General features: G+C 40.3%; 1 protein-coding gene across 1 annotated transcript in view; it reads left to right on the top strand.

The window, feature by feature from the left end:
- Positions 1-1,297: 1,297 nt before the first annotated feature.
- The window catches only part of mdfi (MyoD family inhibitor), a 28,655-nt gene continuing 8,929 nt past the window's right edge, over positions 1,298-21,023 (top strand). Inside the window, exons 1-3 of the mRNA XM_038696954.1 lie at positions 1,298-1,795; positions 3,173-3,374; positions 15,491-15,628. Coding sequence (XP_038552882.1) covers positions 3,218-3,374; positions 15,491-15,628 — 295 coding nt within the window. The 5' untranslated portion in view covers positions 1,298-1,795; positions 3,173-3,217. The remainder of the gene's footprint in view (positions 1,796-3,172; positions 3,375-15,490; positions 15,629-21,023) is intronic.

Below are 21,023 nucleotides of genomic sequence, written 5' to 3' on the forward strand. Positions count from 1 at the left end.
TAAAAGCATCAGCTAAATGTAATAAAGTTGTTGCGAAACAAACAAACATTTTGCTGAAATTGGCAGACAGATTACCCTCAAGGATTATTGTTATTGGATTTTTGCCTTAAACTTTTACTTAATTATTGTATTGCAAAGTAAAATATACATATAACGTGTTTAACAAGTCTTTTTATATTTGATATTTGGTATGAAGTCTTCTTATCTATTTCAAAACATTTGTTGCTGCTGGGTAACCAGTGGCATCAAAAGTCTTAAAATATGAATATCAGGTCCTGCATCCACACCTGCTGGCATTATTTTTCAAGAAAAGTCAGTGTATTTACCATGTCCAATATGTAGTGCTATAAACACAGGTTTGACAACTATTATAACTGTCAAATCTCTTGTATATCCATATTTGTGTGAGCGTAAATGTAAATATACATTTATAGTATATGTTATTATCCTGACTCCCTGGTAAATTTGTATTTAGCTAAACCTAATTAGTTTTTTTGTTAGGTGGAATGTCCACTACGGATGTCAGACGATTCATTTGTACTTTCTCGTCTCACTTAATGTATTTTCATTCAGATTACAGAGTGCAAAATTGTGACATACATCAATTCAGTTAAAATCTTGATGTCATTATAATATAGGTATATGTGCTCTGCAGGGATTACTGTTACTAACATGAGGATGAATCATGAGTCACCACTGACTAAATGACCTAGTTTGGTCTTACACTGGGACATCTTAAAAGGCCTCATGCACACCAAGAAGAATGTAAGAAAATTCCCACAGTGAATCACTACAAACTCAAAAACAGTGACCTTGCACCTGAAGAACAAAGGTTTAGTTGAGTCATGGCAGAGTACAAAACATATACTTGGCATCTTGCCAAAATCAATTGCCACTGGTTTGAAGAAGAAAGAGTTTTACAAAATAACAATGAACCTCATCATTACAGCTGGTTCCTCACAATTAACATTTATGTTTTTAGAGTTTCTTCAATGTTGAAACAAAAAAAGCATTATTGGCTGACAAAAAGCAGCAAATGAACCATCTTTCCCTGCATAAAGTATTGTAGGATTATTATAGGATCGTTACCTGCATTGCTGCTCTTGTACATAAAAAGTTATATTTTACTCTATTATTAATGACAAAACATATGGTTCCTGAGCTCATAAATCCTGATGAAAGCTACCCTGTGTTAGTGCTGTGTCTGGTTCGGGTTAAGGGGTAATTATATGACAGTATAGTTCAGCCCAACAAGTTTGTAGCCTGGAGGAAGCACAATCACGGCTGACAGTAGTTTCCTGTCCAATAGCCGCAGCACAGAAGTCTCGGGCAAGTATAGTGGGAGTAAAAGAGAGAGAGTGAGAGATACACAAAGTACACGGCACTGCTCATTTTAGGAGTTTACACAAGTTTGGGACAGTGCTGTACTTGAACTTTGTTCTCAGAGACGCAACAGATGGCGAGAAAACCTGCAGTGTAGACTAAAAGTATTCGGCGAGCTGGCTTGCAGAGACGCGCAAACTTCCCAACATCTGGTGTGCTGGAGGACGGGGCGAGCCGGAGAGAGAAACTTTGGAGGCGGAGAGAAAACTATCTTCGCTGGAGAAAAATGCATTGAATTGGGAGCTTGGGGCCACCTGCATGAGTCGAAAGGAGATTCGGTGGTCGTGTAAATTGACAAGAGTGGAGGGAAAGAGGACGGGAAAGGTCTCGGAGGGCGAGAAGTCCACCTGGAGCGGTCAGAGAATGAATTAGTCAAAGGTTTGGCTGCAGCGCGCCCCCATCCAGAGAGAAGGTAAGAGGCTGTTTCCCCGTGCTGTTGTTGTGGTTCAAAGCGAGTTGTTGTGCTGCAGATATAAAGGCAGACTGTGAAAAGGATCCCCTCATTGGAGCTGAGCTCGGTCTGAGCATGCAGGGACTCGTTTCGGGGAAGCAGGGCGCAAGCAGTAAAGGTATACAGAGTACGCCTGTTATTAACATTTAGTGTTATTATACTAAAGTTCAGCTTAGATTTTATTTTAAAAGGTAGACTTTAACATTTTTAAAACATGGGTGAACGGTCACACATAAGCTAGACGTGCACTGTTTTTAAATGTGAGATGTCGTTTTCTCTTTCCACCGAAACTTTTTAAACCCTTTAACTGTTTCAGAAGTACAAAACTAAGCCCTTGTGGTTATTTAGCATTGAAGGTAATTGCATTAACACAATACGAACTCGATAAACGTCGCTTCATCAAGGCTTTCACAAAAAGTTGGCTATAGGTTGTCAAATCTTTTGGGGGGGCAGCGAGTGCGGAGCAAAATCACGGGAGCGCGCAAACAGCTGTCCAGCTGAGCTGCTCTGGCAGGGTATGCGCGCGTCAAACACACGTTGGCACGTGACACATGCACCGAACTTGTCCCGTTTAATATTTATAGGCTACATGATTTATACACACATATCACATCATAGGCTATGGATGTTTTCTTTGTGCTTGTTGCAGGAGTTTTGATAATAATAATAATAATAATGCATTACATTTATATAGCGCTTTATCATTGAAATAAGCCATTTAGCGCCAGAACGCTCACCTCACATCAGCTTGAGGCAGAGATAAGTCGCTCTTAAACTGAGTGATATAGAGCAATGACAGTTTTTATGCACCTCATGCACATTTTCTTGTGACTAAGCATGACATATCCTTGGGATGCTTTTTCTGATGATGAATTACTCTTGGCTCGACTTTTTTTCTCCATGCTTCTCTTGTTAATGTGTCTTTTTATCTCATGCTTTAGTGCCGAAATTACTGATCTTGATTTTCTCCAATAAAGCACCTGAAATACTGTAAATAAAGAAAGAAAGAAAAGCCCTTTTTATTAGTTGCACAACGTTTCTTTAAAGAGTTTACAATCTATTAATTAAATGTAGGCTATGATTAGGCACATCCGTTGTGTTACCACTGTTTCATGAAAGCAGTCTGCCCTTCCTGTAGTGATTTCAGAATAGCTGAAAGGGATTCATGCTGGTTCAAGTTGTGCCTGACGACATCTCTCTCTATAAAACACAGCCTGTCGGCCTGTTGCTCAGTTTAAAAGGCCATCGAGAAATCTCGCATGTGACCCATGCAATCATCTCTGTAATAATATATCTAACACATGTAGATGTGTATAATATTTCCTCTCTCTGCTTCAGGCTCACTCCTTGGCCCCTCCACCTCCTCCCATAAGAGCCAGGCCTATGTCCATGGATGAGGAGAAGAGTGCCCCTGCCATCTCCCCAGAGACACCTGATGATGGGGACCCAAATCTAACAGCTCCACAAACCAGTTCACACACAACCTCGACCGCAGAGAGAGCGAACAGCTGCCCAAACCCAAAACCCTGTCCTAGTGCAGGTAAGGATGAGATTGCAGTGGAAAAACACGCAAACCTAAACAAACAGCTTTCCTAACGTTGGCATGTAGCTGTTTCTGTGTGTGTGTGTGTGTGTGTGTGTGTGTGTGTGTGTGTGTGTGTGTGTATGTGCTGGAGGAAGAACAAGAAACTCGACAAACACTTATGTGGTACTGAACGTGCCTGTATTAGGCTAACGTTTACAACTACTATCAATAAGTTCTATTAAACCTCCTTTGTTACTTTTTGGTGTGTGTGTTGTTGTTGTGTGTGCATGTGCTTATAGACAGCTGTGGCTCGTCAAATAAGTGTAATAAATAGTTATTAAGAGATTAAGACATTTATTGTGGAAAAGAAGCGCTAGTGGATTAGTGCGGAGAGAGAAGACCTCTCCATGCTCTTTCATGCTCCTATGTGTGTGAATACATAGCAACACAGCATCCTGTCTTTGCAAGCTATAGGAGATCTTGTTATCCAAACACAAGAATAGACCCATTTATTCAACTTCGTAAAAGTACGTATTTTTGAGTGACTGCTGTGTTTAAAACTTTAAGAATGCTTATTAGTCACCACTAATGAAGCTGTGTTCTAGTAACTCCCACTAAATCCCCCCCCCCAAATTACTGTGGTGTTTATGACGGATGCCATACTGAGACATTAGGTCAGAGGCCTTCCCACCGACAGACAAAACAGTTGTGTGATCGGAGACCGGTCCATGTGGGGGACGTGCCGCCTTGGATCATTTAAGGGGTCACGACCAATTCAGGGCTGTGGAACGCTTAAAGGCTGCAATGGGACTCCTGGGGTTTTGGGAATTAACCTATGACCTTTCCCCTTTGTGTGATTGGTCATGGTAAGGGTTGACTGACGCTGGGGTGGGAACAAGGGAACATGGACCAGCTCAGGGAAATATTGTGCCTGAATGACTCATCCAGGATTAGCCGAAATGATTCAAGTTCCCTCAAGCTTCACTGACTGCAGCTCAGAGTGCAGGCCCTATGGGGTAATTGGGGTAGGTGTGGTAAACATTTAGGGAAGTGTGCAGAGGTTTAAGTGGCTTGTTGCCATGGGCAGCTGCCGCAAACATTTTCAATAGTTGATGGAATTCTTTTTATATTTTTTGTTTTGTTTTTTAAAGGCAAGTCTCAACCCAATCTATTATGATTACTGTATTGAATGTTCAAAAATACTGAATATACACACGCACATCTCTGTTCTCTTCTACATTGCGGTTTACCATGAGGAGTGTAAGTACAGCATCAGATTTAATGATGGTACCTCTGAGAAATGTTTTAGAGGTATTAAACATTAGGGTTGTGCCTGAACATGTTCTTGTGGCTGTGCTGACTTTACCTGTACATGCTGCCCAGGAAGCCAACACAAAGTATAACTGTGGCTTCTCCCACTAAAGTTAGACTGCTTGTCTGGCTGACTAGTCTAGCATGTTTGTGTGTGTGTGTGTGTGTGTGTGTGTGTGTGTGTAGGCTGAGGGTAGGTAGGTGACCCAGAATGGGGAGGATAAGATTGGTCAGGCTACCACTGAGGGCAACAAGGCCCTGCTTTCAGCTCTCTGCTTCACCCCCCACCCATCCCTCTGCCTGAGCAGTGCAGGGTTTTGGGATATCACAACAGGCACATATATAGATCCAACTGAGACTTCAATCAAACTTTTGCACTGAACGGCTACCAATAAGTTTCTTACCCCCATGTACTATCTCTGTAATGTCTCTTTTCCTGTTCCTGGCTAGCCTGATAATCAGACTGAATTGCCTTTTCCTTTCATTTAATTAATTCAAATTGACATTAATTTAGTCAGTTTCTTGTTGGGTGTTTTGTTTTGCCCTTAGCAATCAGTATGCCACTGACATTGAAGCTGTTGTAGCAGCTGCTAGGAGCAGAACACTGATTTAAGAGTCAAGAGTTGTTATTTATGTAAGTCTACTTATGTGTAAATGTCATCCACACATGTCACCATTTTTCAGTTGCTTTTTTTCATGAATGTAGTCAGGGAGCTAGCTAACTGTATAGAAAAATGGCATACTCATTCTTAATCCCGCCTACTAACTTCTGATTGGTCGAAAGACGACGATGAAACAACGCAATGCTCAAAAAGTGGCTATTCTTGGCGTTGAGAAGGTTTTACAGATACAAAACCTGTAAGATTTAATGTGGTCATATTGTGCTCATTTTCAGGTTCAAAATCTTATTTAGGGGTTGTACCAGAACAGGTTTACATGGTTTCATTTTCAAAAAATACCATATTTTTTGTCATACTGCACATTGCTGCAGCTGCTCTTTTCACCCCGTGTGTTGAACGCTTTGTTTAGCTATGGAGTGTTGCATTCCACCTCTACAAGATCTTTGTTGGCAGTTGCACATGCGCAGTTCCTAGTTAAGGACTACTAGCCGATCAGAAGCCGAGAAAGGCGGGTCGTGAGAAGCCGGTAAACACGGCTTCTGTTCAGCTGCAAGAGTTTCAGAGTGGTGAGTTATTAATCTGTAACAAAAGTATCTTTCATCCATAAAGTTTTAACTGAGCTCTGTCTCTACATCACAGTAACATCTTTATGTCCGTTGACTGCCTGGAGGGTAGCTAGTGTTAAGATGGGAGAGGAGAGGCAGCAGGCGGATGTCTTGTCACCAGTGTTGGGCAAGTTACTCAGAAATTGTAATATATTACTAGTTACTTATTACTCCTTAAAAAAGTAATATTATTACTTTACTATTCTGACATTGGACATGTTGTTTAGCGATGTTCACGAGAGAGAGGGAGAGAGAGAGGGAGCGAGCCAGGAGGTGCTGCACGAATATATGCTCCTCAGTACAGCTCCTTAACCTTTCCAAATCTAAAAATTGGGAAAATCAATATGTGGCGGCTGCGTTGATAATTATCCAATTTATAGGCTAATTATGGGAAACATTGCTTTCACTACCACCCCCTTTCACCTACAAACAAAGCAGTCTCTCCCGACTTTTTAACAAACATCATATCCATAACAGCAGCAAGGAGTGTGGTTGTTAAAAAAGCATATAGGCCTAACGTAACGCCAGCAGCTGAAATAAAAAAATAAAGCAAGTAAATCCCGATTTTTAAACAGCTGTTTTTCTGCACATGTAGCCTGTTTATAAGAGCAGGATTCAATAGTTACAAAACGTTACGTTAAAGCCACTCTCTCCCGACTAGTCCAAGCATCAGTGACAGCAGCTGCCAGAGTTTCTTTCTACAAGTTTCACGTCGCTGTGCTGCTTCAGCAGATGCTTCAATAAATCAGATGTAGAAATGTTCGTGGTTGAAAGCTTTTCGCTGGTCGCAGAGTTTACAATAGACGACAATGTTCTTTGCATCTTAGACTGTGACACAATAATTCATTTCTCTGGTTTGTTTTTGAGGCCATAGTTTAATTATGACAATGACTTGGTAGCATCAGCATGGGAGCCAGCTTATCACAATGCACTAGAAGAGTTCGGTGAGAGTTTTAGCCTTCTTGGCACCCCATACTTGGATTGCAGTCTTTTCAGCTGTAAGGGAGTAAAGCTTTGCTCAGTCGCTACAAGGCCATTGAACAGTGGTGTGTGTGCTGACAGATGTGTGCCTCTTGCTGTTGTGAGTCTTGCTGTCACTCAGGCACGAAGATGCAATGAGGCCGTCTGTTTAGACAGGAGCCTCTTAACACCACATGCCAGATTCCCTCATTCTCTTTCACCAGTGGCGTCTCTCTCACTCTCTTTTTTTCTCTTTCCTTGCCCATCCCTCTGCTTTTGTTTCTGAATTGACGTTTCTATATTGAAATAACAATTTTTAAATACAGCAATTTTTAAATCACCCCTATGATTCTAACCATGATTTGCATTATTATCCGTGTCTTAACAAGCTGGAGGAGGTTTTCACTGGAGCTCATTGTTGTCAACAGCGATATATAGTAATTTCATAAGCTGCCCAAACAAAATGCATCTTTTTTAGCTGTTGTTTGGCCGCTATGATCTCTGGAAAATTGGTCTGCACTTTTTACACTCACCTACAGATGGTTTACTCAAAAATATACCTCTGTGTATTATGTGATGTGTCCTTTTGCTGATCAAAAACAGAGTGCTCGTTAGTAATCAAGTATTATTGACCAACAGCTGGCAGAAAGTTGTTAAATTCTCTCAGTTCAACTTCTAAGCACATCTTATTGTTTTAAACTTTTCATCTAAAGAGCTCTGAGTCGGGACTTTGAGGATTTGGGGCTGTGAATCACCTTGTCCTGTCAGTCAGATATCAATTAACTACCTTGTCAGATATGACATACATGAAGTTGGTCATTATTTGACATTAGTTTTTATCTGCGTTATATTTATTTACCTCAACAGCAAGCATTATCTTTTCATTCCTTTAATGTGAAAACAAGATCATAAGCTTGTGATAATGTTTGGTATAAGTTTATTGTGTTGAATAAAATGTGGACCACAAAAATGCTATTTGACATTTACAAATCTGTCTGACTAATGTCCATATATTTTTGCCACCGTTGAATTATTCCTCTGTCTATCACGGTCTAAACTACATCCTCCTCTCTCTCTCTCTCTCTCTCTCTCTCTCTCTCTCTCTCTCTCTCTCTCTCTCTCTCCAGTGTGTAGATGCTGCTATTTGCCTACTTGTCCCTTTTTAGTCCCTGAGGTTTGTTGAGGCTTGTGTCTAATTTGGTTTCTCACAGAGACTGAAATAAACTAGGAGCAATTTGAGGCATTTTTACAGCATATTTGAACTACGAAAATGAGCAAAGTTTTTCTTCCCTTCACCACCTCGCAAACATTTGAGAAACTGTTGCTGCGCTGCTGCTATGTTGGCACTCTCTCTCTCTCTCTCTCTTTCTCACAAACTCCTGAATTGAGTAGAGTCTCTTAATCCTCCTTACCCATGACATATACTGTTGATAGAAAGTGTCAGCATGATGTGATAGTACAAACTAACGAGCAAACTGTCTTATTGAGATACTTGAGCCGGAGCCTGTTTTTGTACAGTTACTGCAGCAGGGCCAGATTTGATGATTACCCATTCAGGTGTTTGGTTGTTGTTTGTTCCAGTTTCAAGTCTACAGTCGTGGCAGAGGTGCTATGTAGTCCTATGTCGAGCCTCACCATTGTTTTTTTTTAAGGTGGCTACTGATGCTTTAGAATTACACAAATCAGACCACAATATATTAATATTCATGTTTTACATAACATTAAGATAACAAATTTGTGACAGAGAAATGTCTGAGTGAAGATATTTTACAGTGGAACAAACAGTACATTTTCATTGTAAATGTAATTTACATTTAAATAATTTTATGCCAGTAAAATATTTATATTAATATTTATCCTCTACGACCGTTTGACGGTTAGACCTTAGTTTCCATATGTTGTACAGTATGTGTATGTGTGTCAGGTGGGGTTGTCTCCATTTCAGGTTAAAAGCAGCAGTATAGTATTCAGTTAGCAAAGCTGTATTTTCCCAGGAACCAGAAGAATCTCAGAGACAAAGTAACACAATTAAATTCCCCTTAAGCCTGTTCAACAGCAGACAGTTTTTGTCTTTAATGAGCTTACACTGCTTCATTCTCTCAGCAGCTATAATCTCTGATTTTGGACATATTCCAGTGCTGCACTCTCACAGCCCCTCTGTACAATGAGTGTGTGTGTGTGTGTGTGTGTGTGTGTGTGTGTGTGTTTCAACTTTTGGCTGGATTGCTGCCTAACAATTGCCCCTTCTTTCCTTTTCTTTGTGTGTGTGCATATATGGGTGTGTATATTTGTTGGGACACAGATAAAAACCACACATTGGCTGTAGTTATGTGCACTCTTCTTTGTATTATCCCTCATCCTGGTCAGAACCCCAGCGGCTGTGTGTGGTTTCAATCAGTTCCAGTCATTACTGCTGGCCAGAGAGCTGCTACTGCGTCGTCTCCTCTAACTCCGCTCTGCTGAACATTATTCTGCTCGGATGCTCTTCACATCATCTCATTGTGTCTTCTTTCCTATTCTCTCAACTCTCATCTCTATCTTTATGTTTTTAGAGATGAGTCAGCAGGTTGTGAAGGTGTGTTTATTAGGTTAGGTTTATTATTATTATGGTATAGTGTCTCTATATTATACATACTGCACTTATATTAATACATCATATACTTGATTATTCTGTAAATTGTACTTATTACATACTATATAAATGGTTTAGACATCACGACTGCCAGAGTTACACTATATTAAATAGACAAAAATTTGCACACTTCTCACACTCACACACACACAAACACAAACACACACACACACACACTTTTTTTAATTTTATTTCATTGAAATAGTTCTTTATCTTTTTCTTACCTCCACCTGTCTCTGTGCTGCTTTCAAAAAAACATGTAAATTTTTCCTTGGGTATGAATAAGTCTGAAGTGTGATAAAAGTTTCACTTTATTGACTCATCTGGTGCATTTAGGATGCCTGTTTGCTCCTGTCTGTGTGGGATATGTATGTCTTTGCCAAAGGGATGTACACACCTAAGAGACCTCCTTTCGCATACACATTAGAAGTCTGTGCCTCTGAAGAAGTATCAGTGAAGCTGTGGAAACAGGGTTGAGGTAAACTCAGCTCAGCACTCTGCTCAATCTGTGAACCAACACTCAGAGATAATACCCAGAGGAGGAGCAAGTTGTGCTCCCCTTCAGGTGATCCAGGATATGTCACATCATTTGCCAGCTCACATAACCTGGATTTGTGTGTGTGTGTGTGTGTGTGTGTGTGTGTGTGTGTGTGTGTGTGCGCGCGCATGTGTTGTGTTTATGCTTCCCCTATGCCATCCATATGTTTTTGTTTTACTGGTTAACTGTTTGTTTACTAGAAAACTGAAATTCCTCTGGATCGCCCCTTTAGGCCCACTGACACGTGTACATACACCAAATTACAAACACACATGATAAACACGCACATACATGAACACCCGCACACATACAAAGTCAAGCGTGTGCAAACAAACACTCATACTCTCCCACATGTGTAAACACGCAGCCAGATCTCCTCAGCGGCTCTTGATTGCTCTGGTCTGATTTGAATTAGAGGCTCATCTTTCTCAGATCTCAGAAATGGCTCTGAGGTCGCGCGGTTTGGTGGTTTGATGCTAATGCCAACACACAATTGGTTGAAGGCCTGCTTGGATGGTACTAGGGGTTTGGTGGGGATGTGTTTAGCTCCAACAATAGTGGTTTTGAACGTTTACAGAGGGAAAGAGTCACAAGGCGTACACACTTTTAACCCATAGTACTCTGGGTAGCAGATTTCTAAATGAGAAGACAACAGACTACTGTACTGACTTTTGGAGGGGTTCGGCTGACCAGGTGATTGAACGCGTACTTAGCAGGAAGGAGCAGGTGTTATATCCATAATCAGATACTTGGTGTATGGATTTATTCATATCTTTAACATTAATTTTTCCAACAAGGGCAGCGATACTCTCGTGTCCTTACAACTCCTATTATTTATTTTTGTCACACTTCCAAGGAGTTTTCACAACTCATGTCTTGCTAGTTTAGCAAAATCCTTATTTCTCAGATGTAGTAAAATGGATTCCGCTGAAGAAGACTGTTTTTTATTCTTTCCCGAAGTTTGCTTATGCTGGGCTTTCGTGTGGCTTTGATAATGACATAATGGCCCCCCAAAGCAGCTTCCAGAGAATGAGGACAAAACAACATGAGAGAGAGGATGAGTATAACCGATAAATGCCACTTAAAACGATTTTTGTTTGAATTATATTACTGATCTCAATATTTTCAAAAACCTGCCAACTGTCTACAGTCATTAAAATCAACTGTTGCCCGCCAGCACATGGTGAAATATTAAGTTTTTATGATCCATCCTCAATATTTTGATAAATGGATCCCAGCTGTAATAGAACAATGGAACATTATAGTTAACTGATAGATTTTGATGGACCAATTGATAACGGATTACCTAATTACACGAATATTAAACATTATGTTTATTCAGATAATTAAAAATACATGACTACATGGCTGGCTGGCAGGTTGGGCCTATGGACAGATGCATGAATGGAGTTACATATGTTTTCTTCTTTGAAACCTTTTTAGTTTGAGTGCTATCCAAAGTCATTACAATACAAGCAAAATGCAAAGGGATGAGTGAATGGATGTAATGATTTATATTCATTAGGGATGGGCACGTTAGCGTCGCACGCAACGCATTCATTAAGTAATGCCAACAATTATTTTATAGCACGTTAACGCAGTTTTATTATTGTTATTATTTTGAAAGTCCGTTGCTCACTGGCTCTGGATACACGTAGAGTCAAACCATGAGTCAAAGGGGGTTGGGATGTTGATCAAACTGCAAATCAGCCACCCAAACAAGCAGCGGGAGGCTTCGTCAGGCTGGATGCAGTGTGTGGGAGAAATAGACAAACAAAAGCAAGACAAGCGATCAAATGCCATAGCAAAGTGGATAGCTACACACTGCATGCTGATTAGTATTGGGGAAGATGTTGGTCTTAGGAACGTTCTTAAAATCACAACATAGTCGTTTGGCCCTGCAGGGTTGCTCTTTGCTCTGGTGAACAGACAGTGCTCTGCGAGTAAACGGCAGACGCTCTATGGGGAGTAACCATGGCAACGGCTTCTGTGCGCAACACAGCTGCAGCCTATTTAACTTCAGTTAAAATTATAGGCTACATAACTTTATGTAATAGGCCTTCATCTAGTTTTGCAGGGATGCTCTGCCATGCGAATTCCCTCCTGTTGATGTCCTGATAACTATTTAGTAAACAGTAATAGGTTCTGGAAACTCAGAAACAGCGAGGATCAGTCTCTCTTCCAATGAATTGTGCTCCGCGTCGCGTACAAAACGTTAAAGACAATTCAATTTTGGCGGTGGGTGGGCGTGTGCATGAGTCAATCACCTCACCATCACGGACACTTGCTACTGAACATAGACTGTTTATGCTGCTCCCTGATAAAAGAAAATGTTTCTGCTGATACCTGTTCAGAAAAAAACAAGACAACAGATTCATATGTGTTAACCTGTTGCTTGTTATGATGTTATGATCGTAGCTCTGGACTCTAACTTGTTTTAAAAAGCTAGATAAAAGGTAATGCCCTGGCAGTGGCAAATAGCTTTGGTTTAATATTTGATTTGATTACATTAATGTACAAGTTGAGATTTACAAGAAATATTTTATCGCTACTGTGTAAAGGGAATACTGCAGGTAAAAAGCACCTTATTTGTTTAAAGTGTTTGCAAACCACATGTTGTCTATGAAGATTCTCAGTCATCCAGGTCATAGTTATCCAACGAAGGTTAAAGTCAAGGGCAACTGGACTTGGTTGAAGATACTGGAAGACGTTTCGTCCCTCATCAGAACTGAAGAAGTCCTTTGGATGAGGGATGAAACGTCTTCCAGTATCTTCAACCAAGTCCAGTTGCCTTGACTTTAACCTTCGTTGGAAAACCACATTATTGCACTTTTGTGTATATAGCAATACATTTAAATTAAAAGTGCACAATACACTACTTTATGATTCATTATTCAATGTTGCGCATAACTATGAGATTAATCGCGATTAAAAATTTTAATCGTTGCCCAGCACTAATATACATATATGCTGCTTGCTTGCCAGTGACATACGTAGTCCATAATATACATGAGATATACACACATATCTCTTAACTAGACATTTGGCAGTGTCGAGGGCAACAGTTCTCACTAGTGACTTTCATATCTGAAGCCGGCTGATTGAGACTAATGGATGCAACATGGACCTTAAAAATGGCTTCCACATGCAGGAGACAAACACGTGTGTCTGTGTGTGTGTGTGTCTGTGTGTGTGTGTGTGTGTGTGTGTGTGTGTGTGTACCGCTGTCTAATACAACGGAAGAGCAAGAAGCACTTCCCATCCTTTCAGGTCCTGTTTACGTCTCCTCCAACTTCACACATACACAGAAATCCCACTACACAAAAAAATACAAATCACACAAATTCATCAAGGTTCAACCACCTTACATAGCCAAGCGATTCAGACCAGTTGTTTTCTAAGAAAATAAAGATAGTGTTCCTTCAGACAGGAACTCTACAGGTTGCAGGTTGTGTTCCTGTCTGAGCTTCACAAAATAATGGTTCTGGGTTCACTGTTCCAACAATATAACATTACAAACATTAGTAAAAACACTCACAAACATATTCACATATATATTTAACATTATGATTTTTCACGTGCAACGATTAGCACATAATTTCATCTGTTACTATGTCAAGTAAAACTCGTGCTCATCTCATGGAGTCAAATTATAATATTAAATATTATTCTACTGATTAATTTGCTGATTATTTCCTTGATTAAGTACATATCCTGACAAAGAAATCAGAGAATTTTGGGTGTTTCTTTCTTAAAATACTTAAACAATTAATTGACTATGAAAGTAGTTGCATTATTCTATCAATCAATCACTTGACTAACTGACAAATATCTGCAGCTCTAGAATAATTAAGAAAAAAATGGTTTCACAGATTCATGATATCTCAGGATGAGAATCTTGTCATTTTGACGAGACAATAACTAATAATATTGAAATTCAGCGCAGCCTTTAAAGTATACCAATAATCTTAGTAAATGGAAACTAAACTGGTCCTCTCTTCAGTAGTTAAACTAAGTTCACTTTAAAGTGTAGTAGTAAGTAAAATGCATATAATGGCATGTCAGCTTTATACTGCGTACAGGGGGGCTGGAGCCAATCCCAGCTGACATCGGGCGCAAGGCGGGGTACATCGCAGGGCCACACATAGAGGAACAACCACTCACGCTCACATTCGCACCTAATTTAGGGTTGATTCTGCAACTGCATGTTTTTGGACGGTGGGAGGAAGCACATGTCAGCTTTATAATAAAGTATAAAAAAGACAGCTCTGTCATATGAGCTGTATGTATTTTTATTCAAGTACTATGATTTCTTATCCGCATGCTTTAATGAAAAAAGCGTTTCTCCAACTACTAAGATGACAATCAAAAGCGTTAATACTGTAGTCGTATTTAGACAAACACAATATCAGAACCAGATAACTGGATTCCACCAACTATTCAAACTATCCCAAGAAAATTAAACTAATTAATTTTTAATTAAACTGCCTTTATTATGTTCCGTCTTCTATTTCACTTCGCTCAAAGCACTCCTCTTACCTTTTCATTCAACTCTCTACTGCTGAGATACTTTTGCATTGACGTTATATAATTTAAATTTATTTAAATAAATGTATTTAAATAAAGTATGTGGATGTGAATGTGAACTGGAGACGAAGCGTATGAGAGGCAGAGGACAGGAAAGAGAGGACAGATAGAGGAGTGAGCTAGAGTGGATAGAGTAAATAAACATAGCCGGGAAGTGTTGAGTCCACGCACAGGACGTGGTTTGGTTTGTGTGCGCGCGTGTGTGTTTATCAAACCCAGCTGGCTCCCATTTGCCCAGGAATGAGTCTGCACCTCTCAGAGGCCCAGGCCTGCCCTGCTTTGAAGGCCTCTGTGTAGTGTGTATGTATGTATGTATGAGTGTGTGTGCATAATAACTGCTTCATTAGAGCACTGCATGGCACCAGTGAACATATAAAACACCCAGACATGTATTTACTGTATGTATATTACGTGTGCGTCCTCTTATGTGTTCATTTTAAACAAACACAAACAGCCATCCCAGCACACACATAGACCCACACGGATTTCAGGTTTCACAAGCATGCACATAGACCCCTAAACAGTCCTAAGGGGTTGGATTTAACTGCTTCCAGATGCAAGTTCAGGACAGAGCACACACTAACACATACAGACAAAATCTTCTGCTTTGTTGAAGTCAGCACAACTACTCAGTTTAAATTAATTAAGTGCTAGTGGATGGGAAATGACATGGGAGTAGAAAAGTTTACTGCAAGTGGGAAAACAGCTTGTTGCTGATAGCTTATAATATCCACTTGGATAGCAGCTGCTCATTCAGGAAAGAAAGCTGGGGACCTGAACCTCTGAAGCTTCAAAATAAACTTCACGTAAACATAAAGCTTTGTGGTCACCCAGAAAACGTTTTTTAATTGTGTTAGTATTTGTGTGTTATCTTCTAGATGTGGCCCACATCTATACTGAGCCCCTAATACTGAGGTCAAATGGCACCCCAGAAAGTTTGCCAGGCGATGATGGAGACAAGTGGATCAGCAGCCTTTCACACACGGAGCTCACAACACCCAGCAAGAGTATTACATGTGAGTAAACAGCACCCTCACAGTCACACAAATTTACACATAGACCCACACACTCAGAGAGATTGGTTAAGAGTTTTATTTCCATTACTGATCACTGGTTGGATGAGTCACATTGTCCTGACCTTTAACCAATACATTTGCACACCCTGAAGAAATAGGTCATGTAATCATTCAGACAGACAGAAACACCTACATTGTCAGCTAAGTAGGTTACGTTTCTGATTTCTGAAGACAAGCGAGTGTGCACCCAAATCGTCACACTTGAAATGAAACACCTTTCCTCCTCTTTTCTTCTTTCTTCTGCTTCTCAGCATTTTATTCTGTGTCTGTTGTTGAGGCTGGAATTGTTGGGGAATCGCCATAACAATGCTAGGTGACTGTGGAACTTCCATTTCTCAGTCTCCTTTAATTATTTAGGGTTCACTGGACATCTCAGTATCGGTCTAATCAAAATAAATACCCACAGAAAGTCTCAGATTTGATCAAAAGAGAGACGAAGTCCTGGCAGATCCAGGAGAGCTGATTCCACTACCTTCTAAAACTCAATGCACTCTTTCATTGAGTATATCTGTCTTGCTGAAAAGTCAAATGTGTTTATATTGTCTATGTCTATATTCTAAGAGACAGTAGATCAATACACTACTAAAGCACTTACTATTAGAATTCCCTTCCTTTGTGTTTTTAACAAAATTAATTTGTTAGCTTTCATAACAGACAACAGCCCATCATTTTTTTTCAGCACAGCCCTTCTTTATCCATGATATCGACCCACATACCTGTCACCAATTTCATCTTTCCAACATTTTAGCTGCAATCTCATGCTGTTTAAAAAATGTCCATGCTGGCGTCCTGTTGGCCTGGGGGTTTCAGATGGCGACAAAGTTATTACAACATCTATCCGCGTAGCTCACCCATGGCTTCAGTCTGTCAAGCTTGTCATGTAACCCTTAATAGTCTTAGGCGTGTGGGAAATGGTGTCTGTTAAAGGTTGCGTAAAACAGAAATATTAAATAAACAAAATTATATAATTTTAATAAAAACAGCCATCCGTGTGTGTAGACATATAGACTAAACCACACAGCACACAGTTGAGCTGGAACTTTTAGTAATTTGTGTTACTACAAATGTCAATGTGATTTTCAGAACCCAGAAGTTCCCTTTGTGCTCAGGCTCTCGATTCTTGCGACCATTCCTCCCCAGTAACATTTCTCAGCGCATAAAATAGCTACTGTAGTTAGCAGTTACTGGAGTAAGAAAATTGCCGGAGGAGAGATGAATGTGTGTGCTTTATTTACACTCTGCTCTCCAAGTCTAAACAACTTCCCAAAATCTCCAGCAGTCCGATTATTACACTCCCCACCGGCTGTATCAGCACCTTCCCACCTCAATTTGCTGGTGAGGAGTGTCACAACACCTGGAAGATCTCGTTCCAGAGTCATATCACCAACCGCCACCACCCATTTCCCTCCCTCATATTACACGTCCAACGGTTATGTGTCAGCCAGAGAGAGACTCTCTTTCATTCTCCTTGATGTGCAGTCGCTCTAACCCTCTGGATAAAAGCCAAAGGTTATGCAAGTATGCTATGTCATTACCCAACCACGTATATTTCTCTTGCTTTCACTCCAGTTTGAAATAAGTAGCATCTCAACCTAATTCTCATACTATTCTATTCTATTCTCATTTATTCATTTACAAGGCCGAGCTTCACAATAGCAGCACCCACAAAACACTTGCTAAGCTGTCTTGATGCTCGGCCACTAACCTAAAAGCATTGTAAAACTTTTAAATGACTGAAAATGACTGAAATGATTGAGTGGTCTAAATCTGTCCTTCCTGTCATTCAAAGAAAAGGGGGGATGATGTAAGTGAATGAGGGATGGATGAAAGGAGGAACCGACCGAGGAGTCACAAGACGGTTGAGTAAGCTGACATCCGAGCATGTGTTAGAACGCTATGAGCATTTTTCCTGGAATCCAGGGCCAGACATTGGTGACACGCACAAACACACAAACCTGTCCCGACGTAATAGCTGAATAACTAGCGGTTCAGTCAGGAAATGGAGGTAGTAGGTGAATGCAATGTCTTTTGAGTTTTGAGTTTGGGCCTCTATCTGTCCCGCCTGTGTCTATTTCAGGCCCAGGCTGGAAGACGTGAGAGATTTGGGTTTGAATTTCTTTGTGCCACTCTCACACTGCTTTATTTTACATCCCAATAAATCCTATGAAACCCACCAGCTCCATATGCTGTGCAGGGAGGGTTATGCAACTACAGTACGCTTGGACAAAATGTGCCGCCATGCACACTAGTCCTCACTGGCTTTCCATTTGCCTTGAAGTGCCTCCCTCCACAACTTACACAACCACACGTGTTCACGGGACTTAAACCACAAACTAAACAGCACTTTACAGAACTTTATCCCTTTCTCAGGTGAACACAGACAGCTCATGCCCGCTTGTCTGCATAATGATATGTTTGTCTCTGCGTTTTGAGGTAGTTTGTGTATCTTCTGCGAGTCCTATAAGCCTCTATCAGCCTGAATGCAGTTTAAATGGTGTGTGTCATCTGCAATCAATCCATCATCAAATGTTTCTCTGGCTTCATAACTGGAATGCGAAGACATTACAAAATAGCCGCGTCGCAGGCCTGGGGTAAGATCATGGCTGTGTGACATCTGTGGATGTGTGTGTGTGTGTGTGTGTGTGTGTGTGTGTGTGAGTGAGACGGTGAGGAAGCACAAGCAAATACAGACAGTTCTTCTGTCGCAGTGATGACATCAGAGCCGCAGTATGCGTCTGGCTCAGGGCCTGTCACAAGCTGTCTGAGAACAATATGCAGAGAGCTGTTAACATATGTGAGTGTGTGTTAGGACCTGAGCCGCACACACACACACACACACACACACACACACACACAGACACACACTCTGTCAGTGATGTCATGAACACACTGCTGTCTTTGACGTCACCGCCACAGCAGGATACACATGTTCACAGATGTTTAACTTCTTGCACTCTTTTTGACTCACGAGGAAACAATGGCACATGTAATTAATCACTGACAGCATCACAGCAGCATTTATGATGCGTCCACTTTGTTTATTCAGTTTTAAATATTTTCTCTAAAAGAGATGAACATAAATGAGACAGAAGACTTTTTATGCATGTGTGAATGAGGGCATGTAAGTGTGTGTAAGGGAAATGCTGAGTGGAGCTGTTTGTTATTACCATGTCACCAAAGGGAGAGCGCAGTGTGTTGTTGGTTGGAAATCTGACAGGACTGTGACAGTGCCTTTAATAAGAGACCGGTCACTGTGCTGGAGCTGTTTTCCTCCTCTGTTCCTCTGCATTAATAAACTTTCTTGTTTCTTTGAATTTACAATTGCTTTGTTGGTCACATTTAAACACATACACACTTGTTGTGTTGGAAAGTCCAGCTGTGTGGGTAGTGATGTCACATCAGGGGTTATGCGTGATTGATTGAGGTGGTTGGTTGATGTCTCAGGTCAGGGATTAGTGTTTCTCTGAGTCATGTTGTCCTGGCAAGTCCACTGTCTTTTCCTCTTTTCTTCAAAATATGGGCCCTGCCATCCTCTTGAAATATTGGCACGCTGTTTTCTTTAATTTGTCAGGTGAAATTCACACAAATGAGTCAGAAGTTGCAACAAAAAAAAATTAATTTAGGGTTTTTTCCAACAGCTGGGTCAAAGGGAATAAATAGTTATTGAATGTCAAAAGACCACAAGAAAAGTGGAAGGGTTTTTCCAGAACTTTTGGGTACTGGGCAAGTTGTTATTGTTGTTGAAATATTTCATGTTTTCATGAGAACACAAAAGCAAAGTACAAAACAAAATAAACAAAACAAAAGACTAATGGTCATGCACAGCTGTTTTTTTTTCTGTCCTTTTCTGTCAGCAAACTTGCAATCAGGCAGGCAAACAAATTTTCAGTGCTGAGATTGTTTGATCATATTTAGGCTATTGTATGTGAATGCTTCACAGGTGAGTGAGAATATCTCTATAATTTGCATATAATATATTTATTTGATTTGTTGATTAGAAGTACATTTATGTTAGCAAGTTCATTTCTGGTTTATCGCACATTTCTGTATTCTGAATGTATTTGAAACTTTGAGAGTGAGGCAAAAACAAACGAAGCACAACATAATTGTAAAATAAATTATGAGTTTTGTCATTTTAAGTAAGTAGACTGTCAATGTGTGGTGGGTGTCACAGTTTGCTCCTCAGTTCCTCTCTTCAACCACAATGTTTCACTCACCAGACCTGCCATCCTCTTGCTCTCCAGCAGATGAACCTGGACTTTCCCTCATTTCCCTATAACCTGACTGTCACACCTGCTCTGACTCCAGTCATCAGCCATTCACCACATATACCAGTTCACTTCCTTTGTTTATTATCATTCATCCTGTTTGCCATAGTCCTAGTTGCTTGCTGGGTTTTGCATTTCCATTACCTGGACCTGTATCAGACTGCCTGCCTATTACTTGTTTGCCTGTCTGTCTGTGTGCCTACGTATACTTGCCTGAAACACCTTTCTGTAAGCTCATTTTGGTCAAACAAAGTATTAAACTATACCAGTCTGGCTGTTTGGTCTGCATTTGGGCCCAATCCCCATTGCCCACATCAAACCCACCCTGACAGGTCTGTCTATCTTTGGATATATATTTAACTGTTCACTTTTTAATGTTAAGCACTGCATACAAATTACAGAGTAATTCTGTAATTCAGAGCGGGGCCTACCAAGTAAACTACAAATGAAAACTTTCCACCAGTGTCTACAACAAACAGGTCTGGCCACCAGTACTTACAACTATTTCTTTTAAGAGTAAGAACAAACTAAAATTTAATGTAAATTTGATTTACAACGCCTGCTATGCAAAGGTTAACTCAGCTTATTTTCAGTTTCGGGTGACAGTTTGCAATCATGAGGATTGAATGGGTTAAAAAGAAGGCTAGAAGTGCAGTTGTCTAGTACACCCATACCCACCAACTATTTAACCTAAAAAGTGTTTTAAAGATGTCCTTTTAACACAATAACACACACAATTAAATCAGACCTGCCTATTGTGCCTCTGTCTTAAATGTGCTGTGTGTAAAGGTTGGTTATTGGGACGGTACGCACATAAGTTCTGTTAGGAGGAACTGCCCACTGGAAAAATCTTTTCACATTACCCTTACCGATACGGTGTGGGATTTTTTGCAGGCCGTGGTATCTTTAACCTGGCATCACAAATAACAGAAACACACACAGTAAACGTAGCAGCACCACTGATGTTCGTAATCCAAAAAAACAAACAAAAAACTAATACAATCATATCGAAAATAAAAATAAGTACCTGTGTGATTGTGTCATTATTGCTAATTTTAAATACACAG

This window comes from Micropterus salmoides, unplaced genomic scaffold (assembly GCF_014851395.1).
Source record: "Micropterus salmoides isolate LMB-PRFRI ecotype aquatic unplaced genomic scaffold, ASM1485139v1 Ms_hic_scaffold_4, whole genome shotgun sequence".
Classification (NCBI taxonomy): Eukaryota; Metazoa; Chordata; class Actinopteri; order Centrarchiformes; family Centrarchidae; genus Micropterus; species Micropterus salmoides.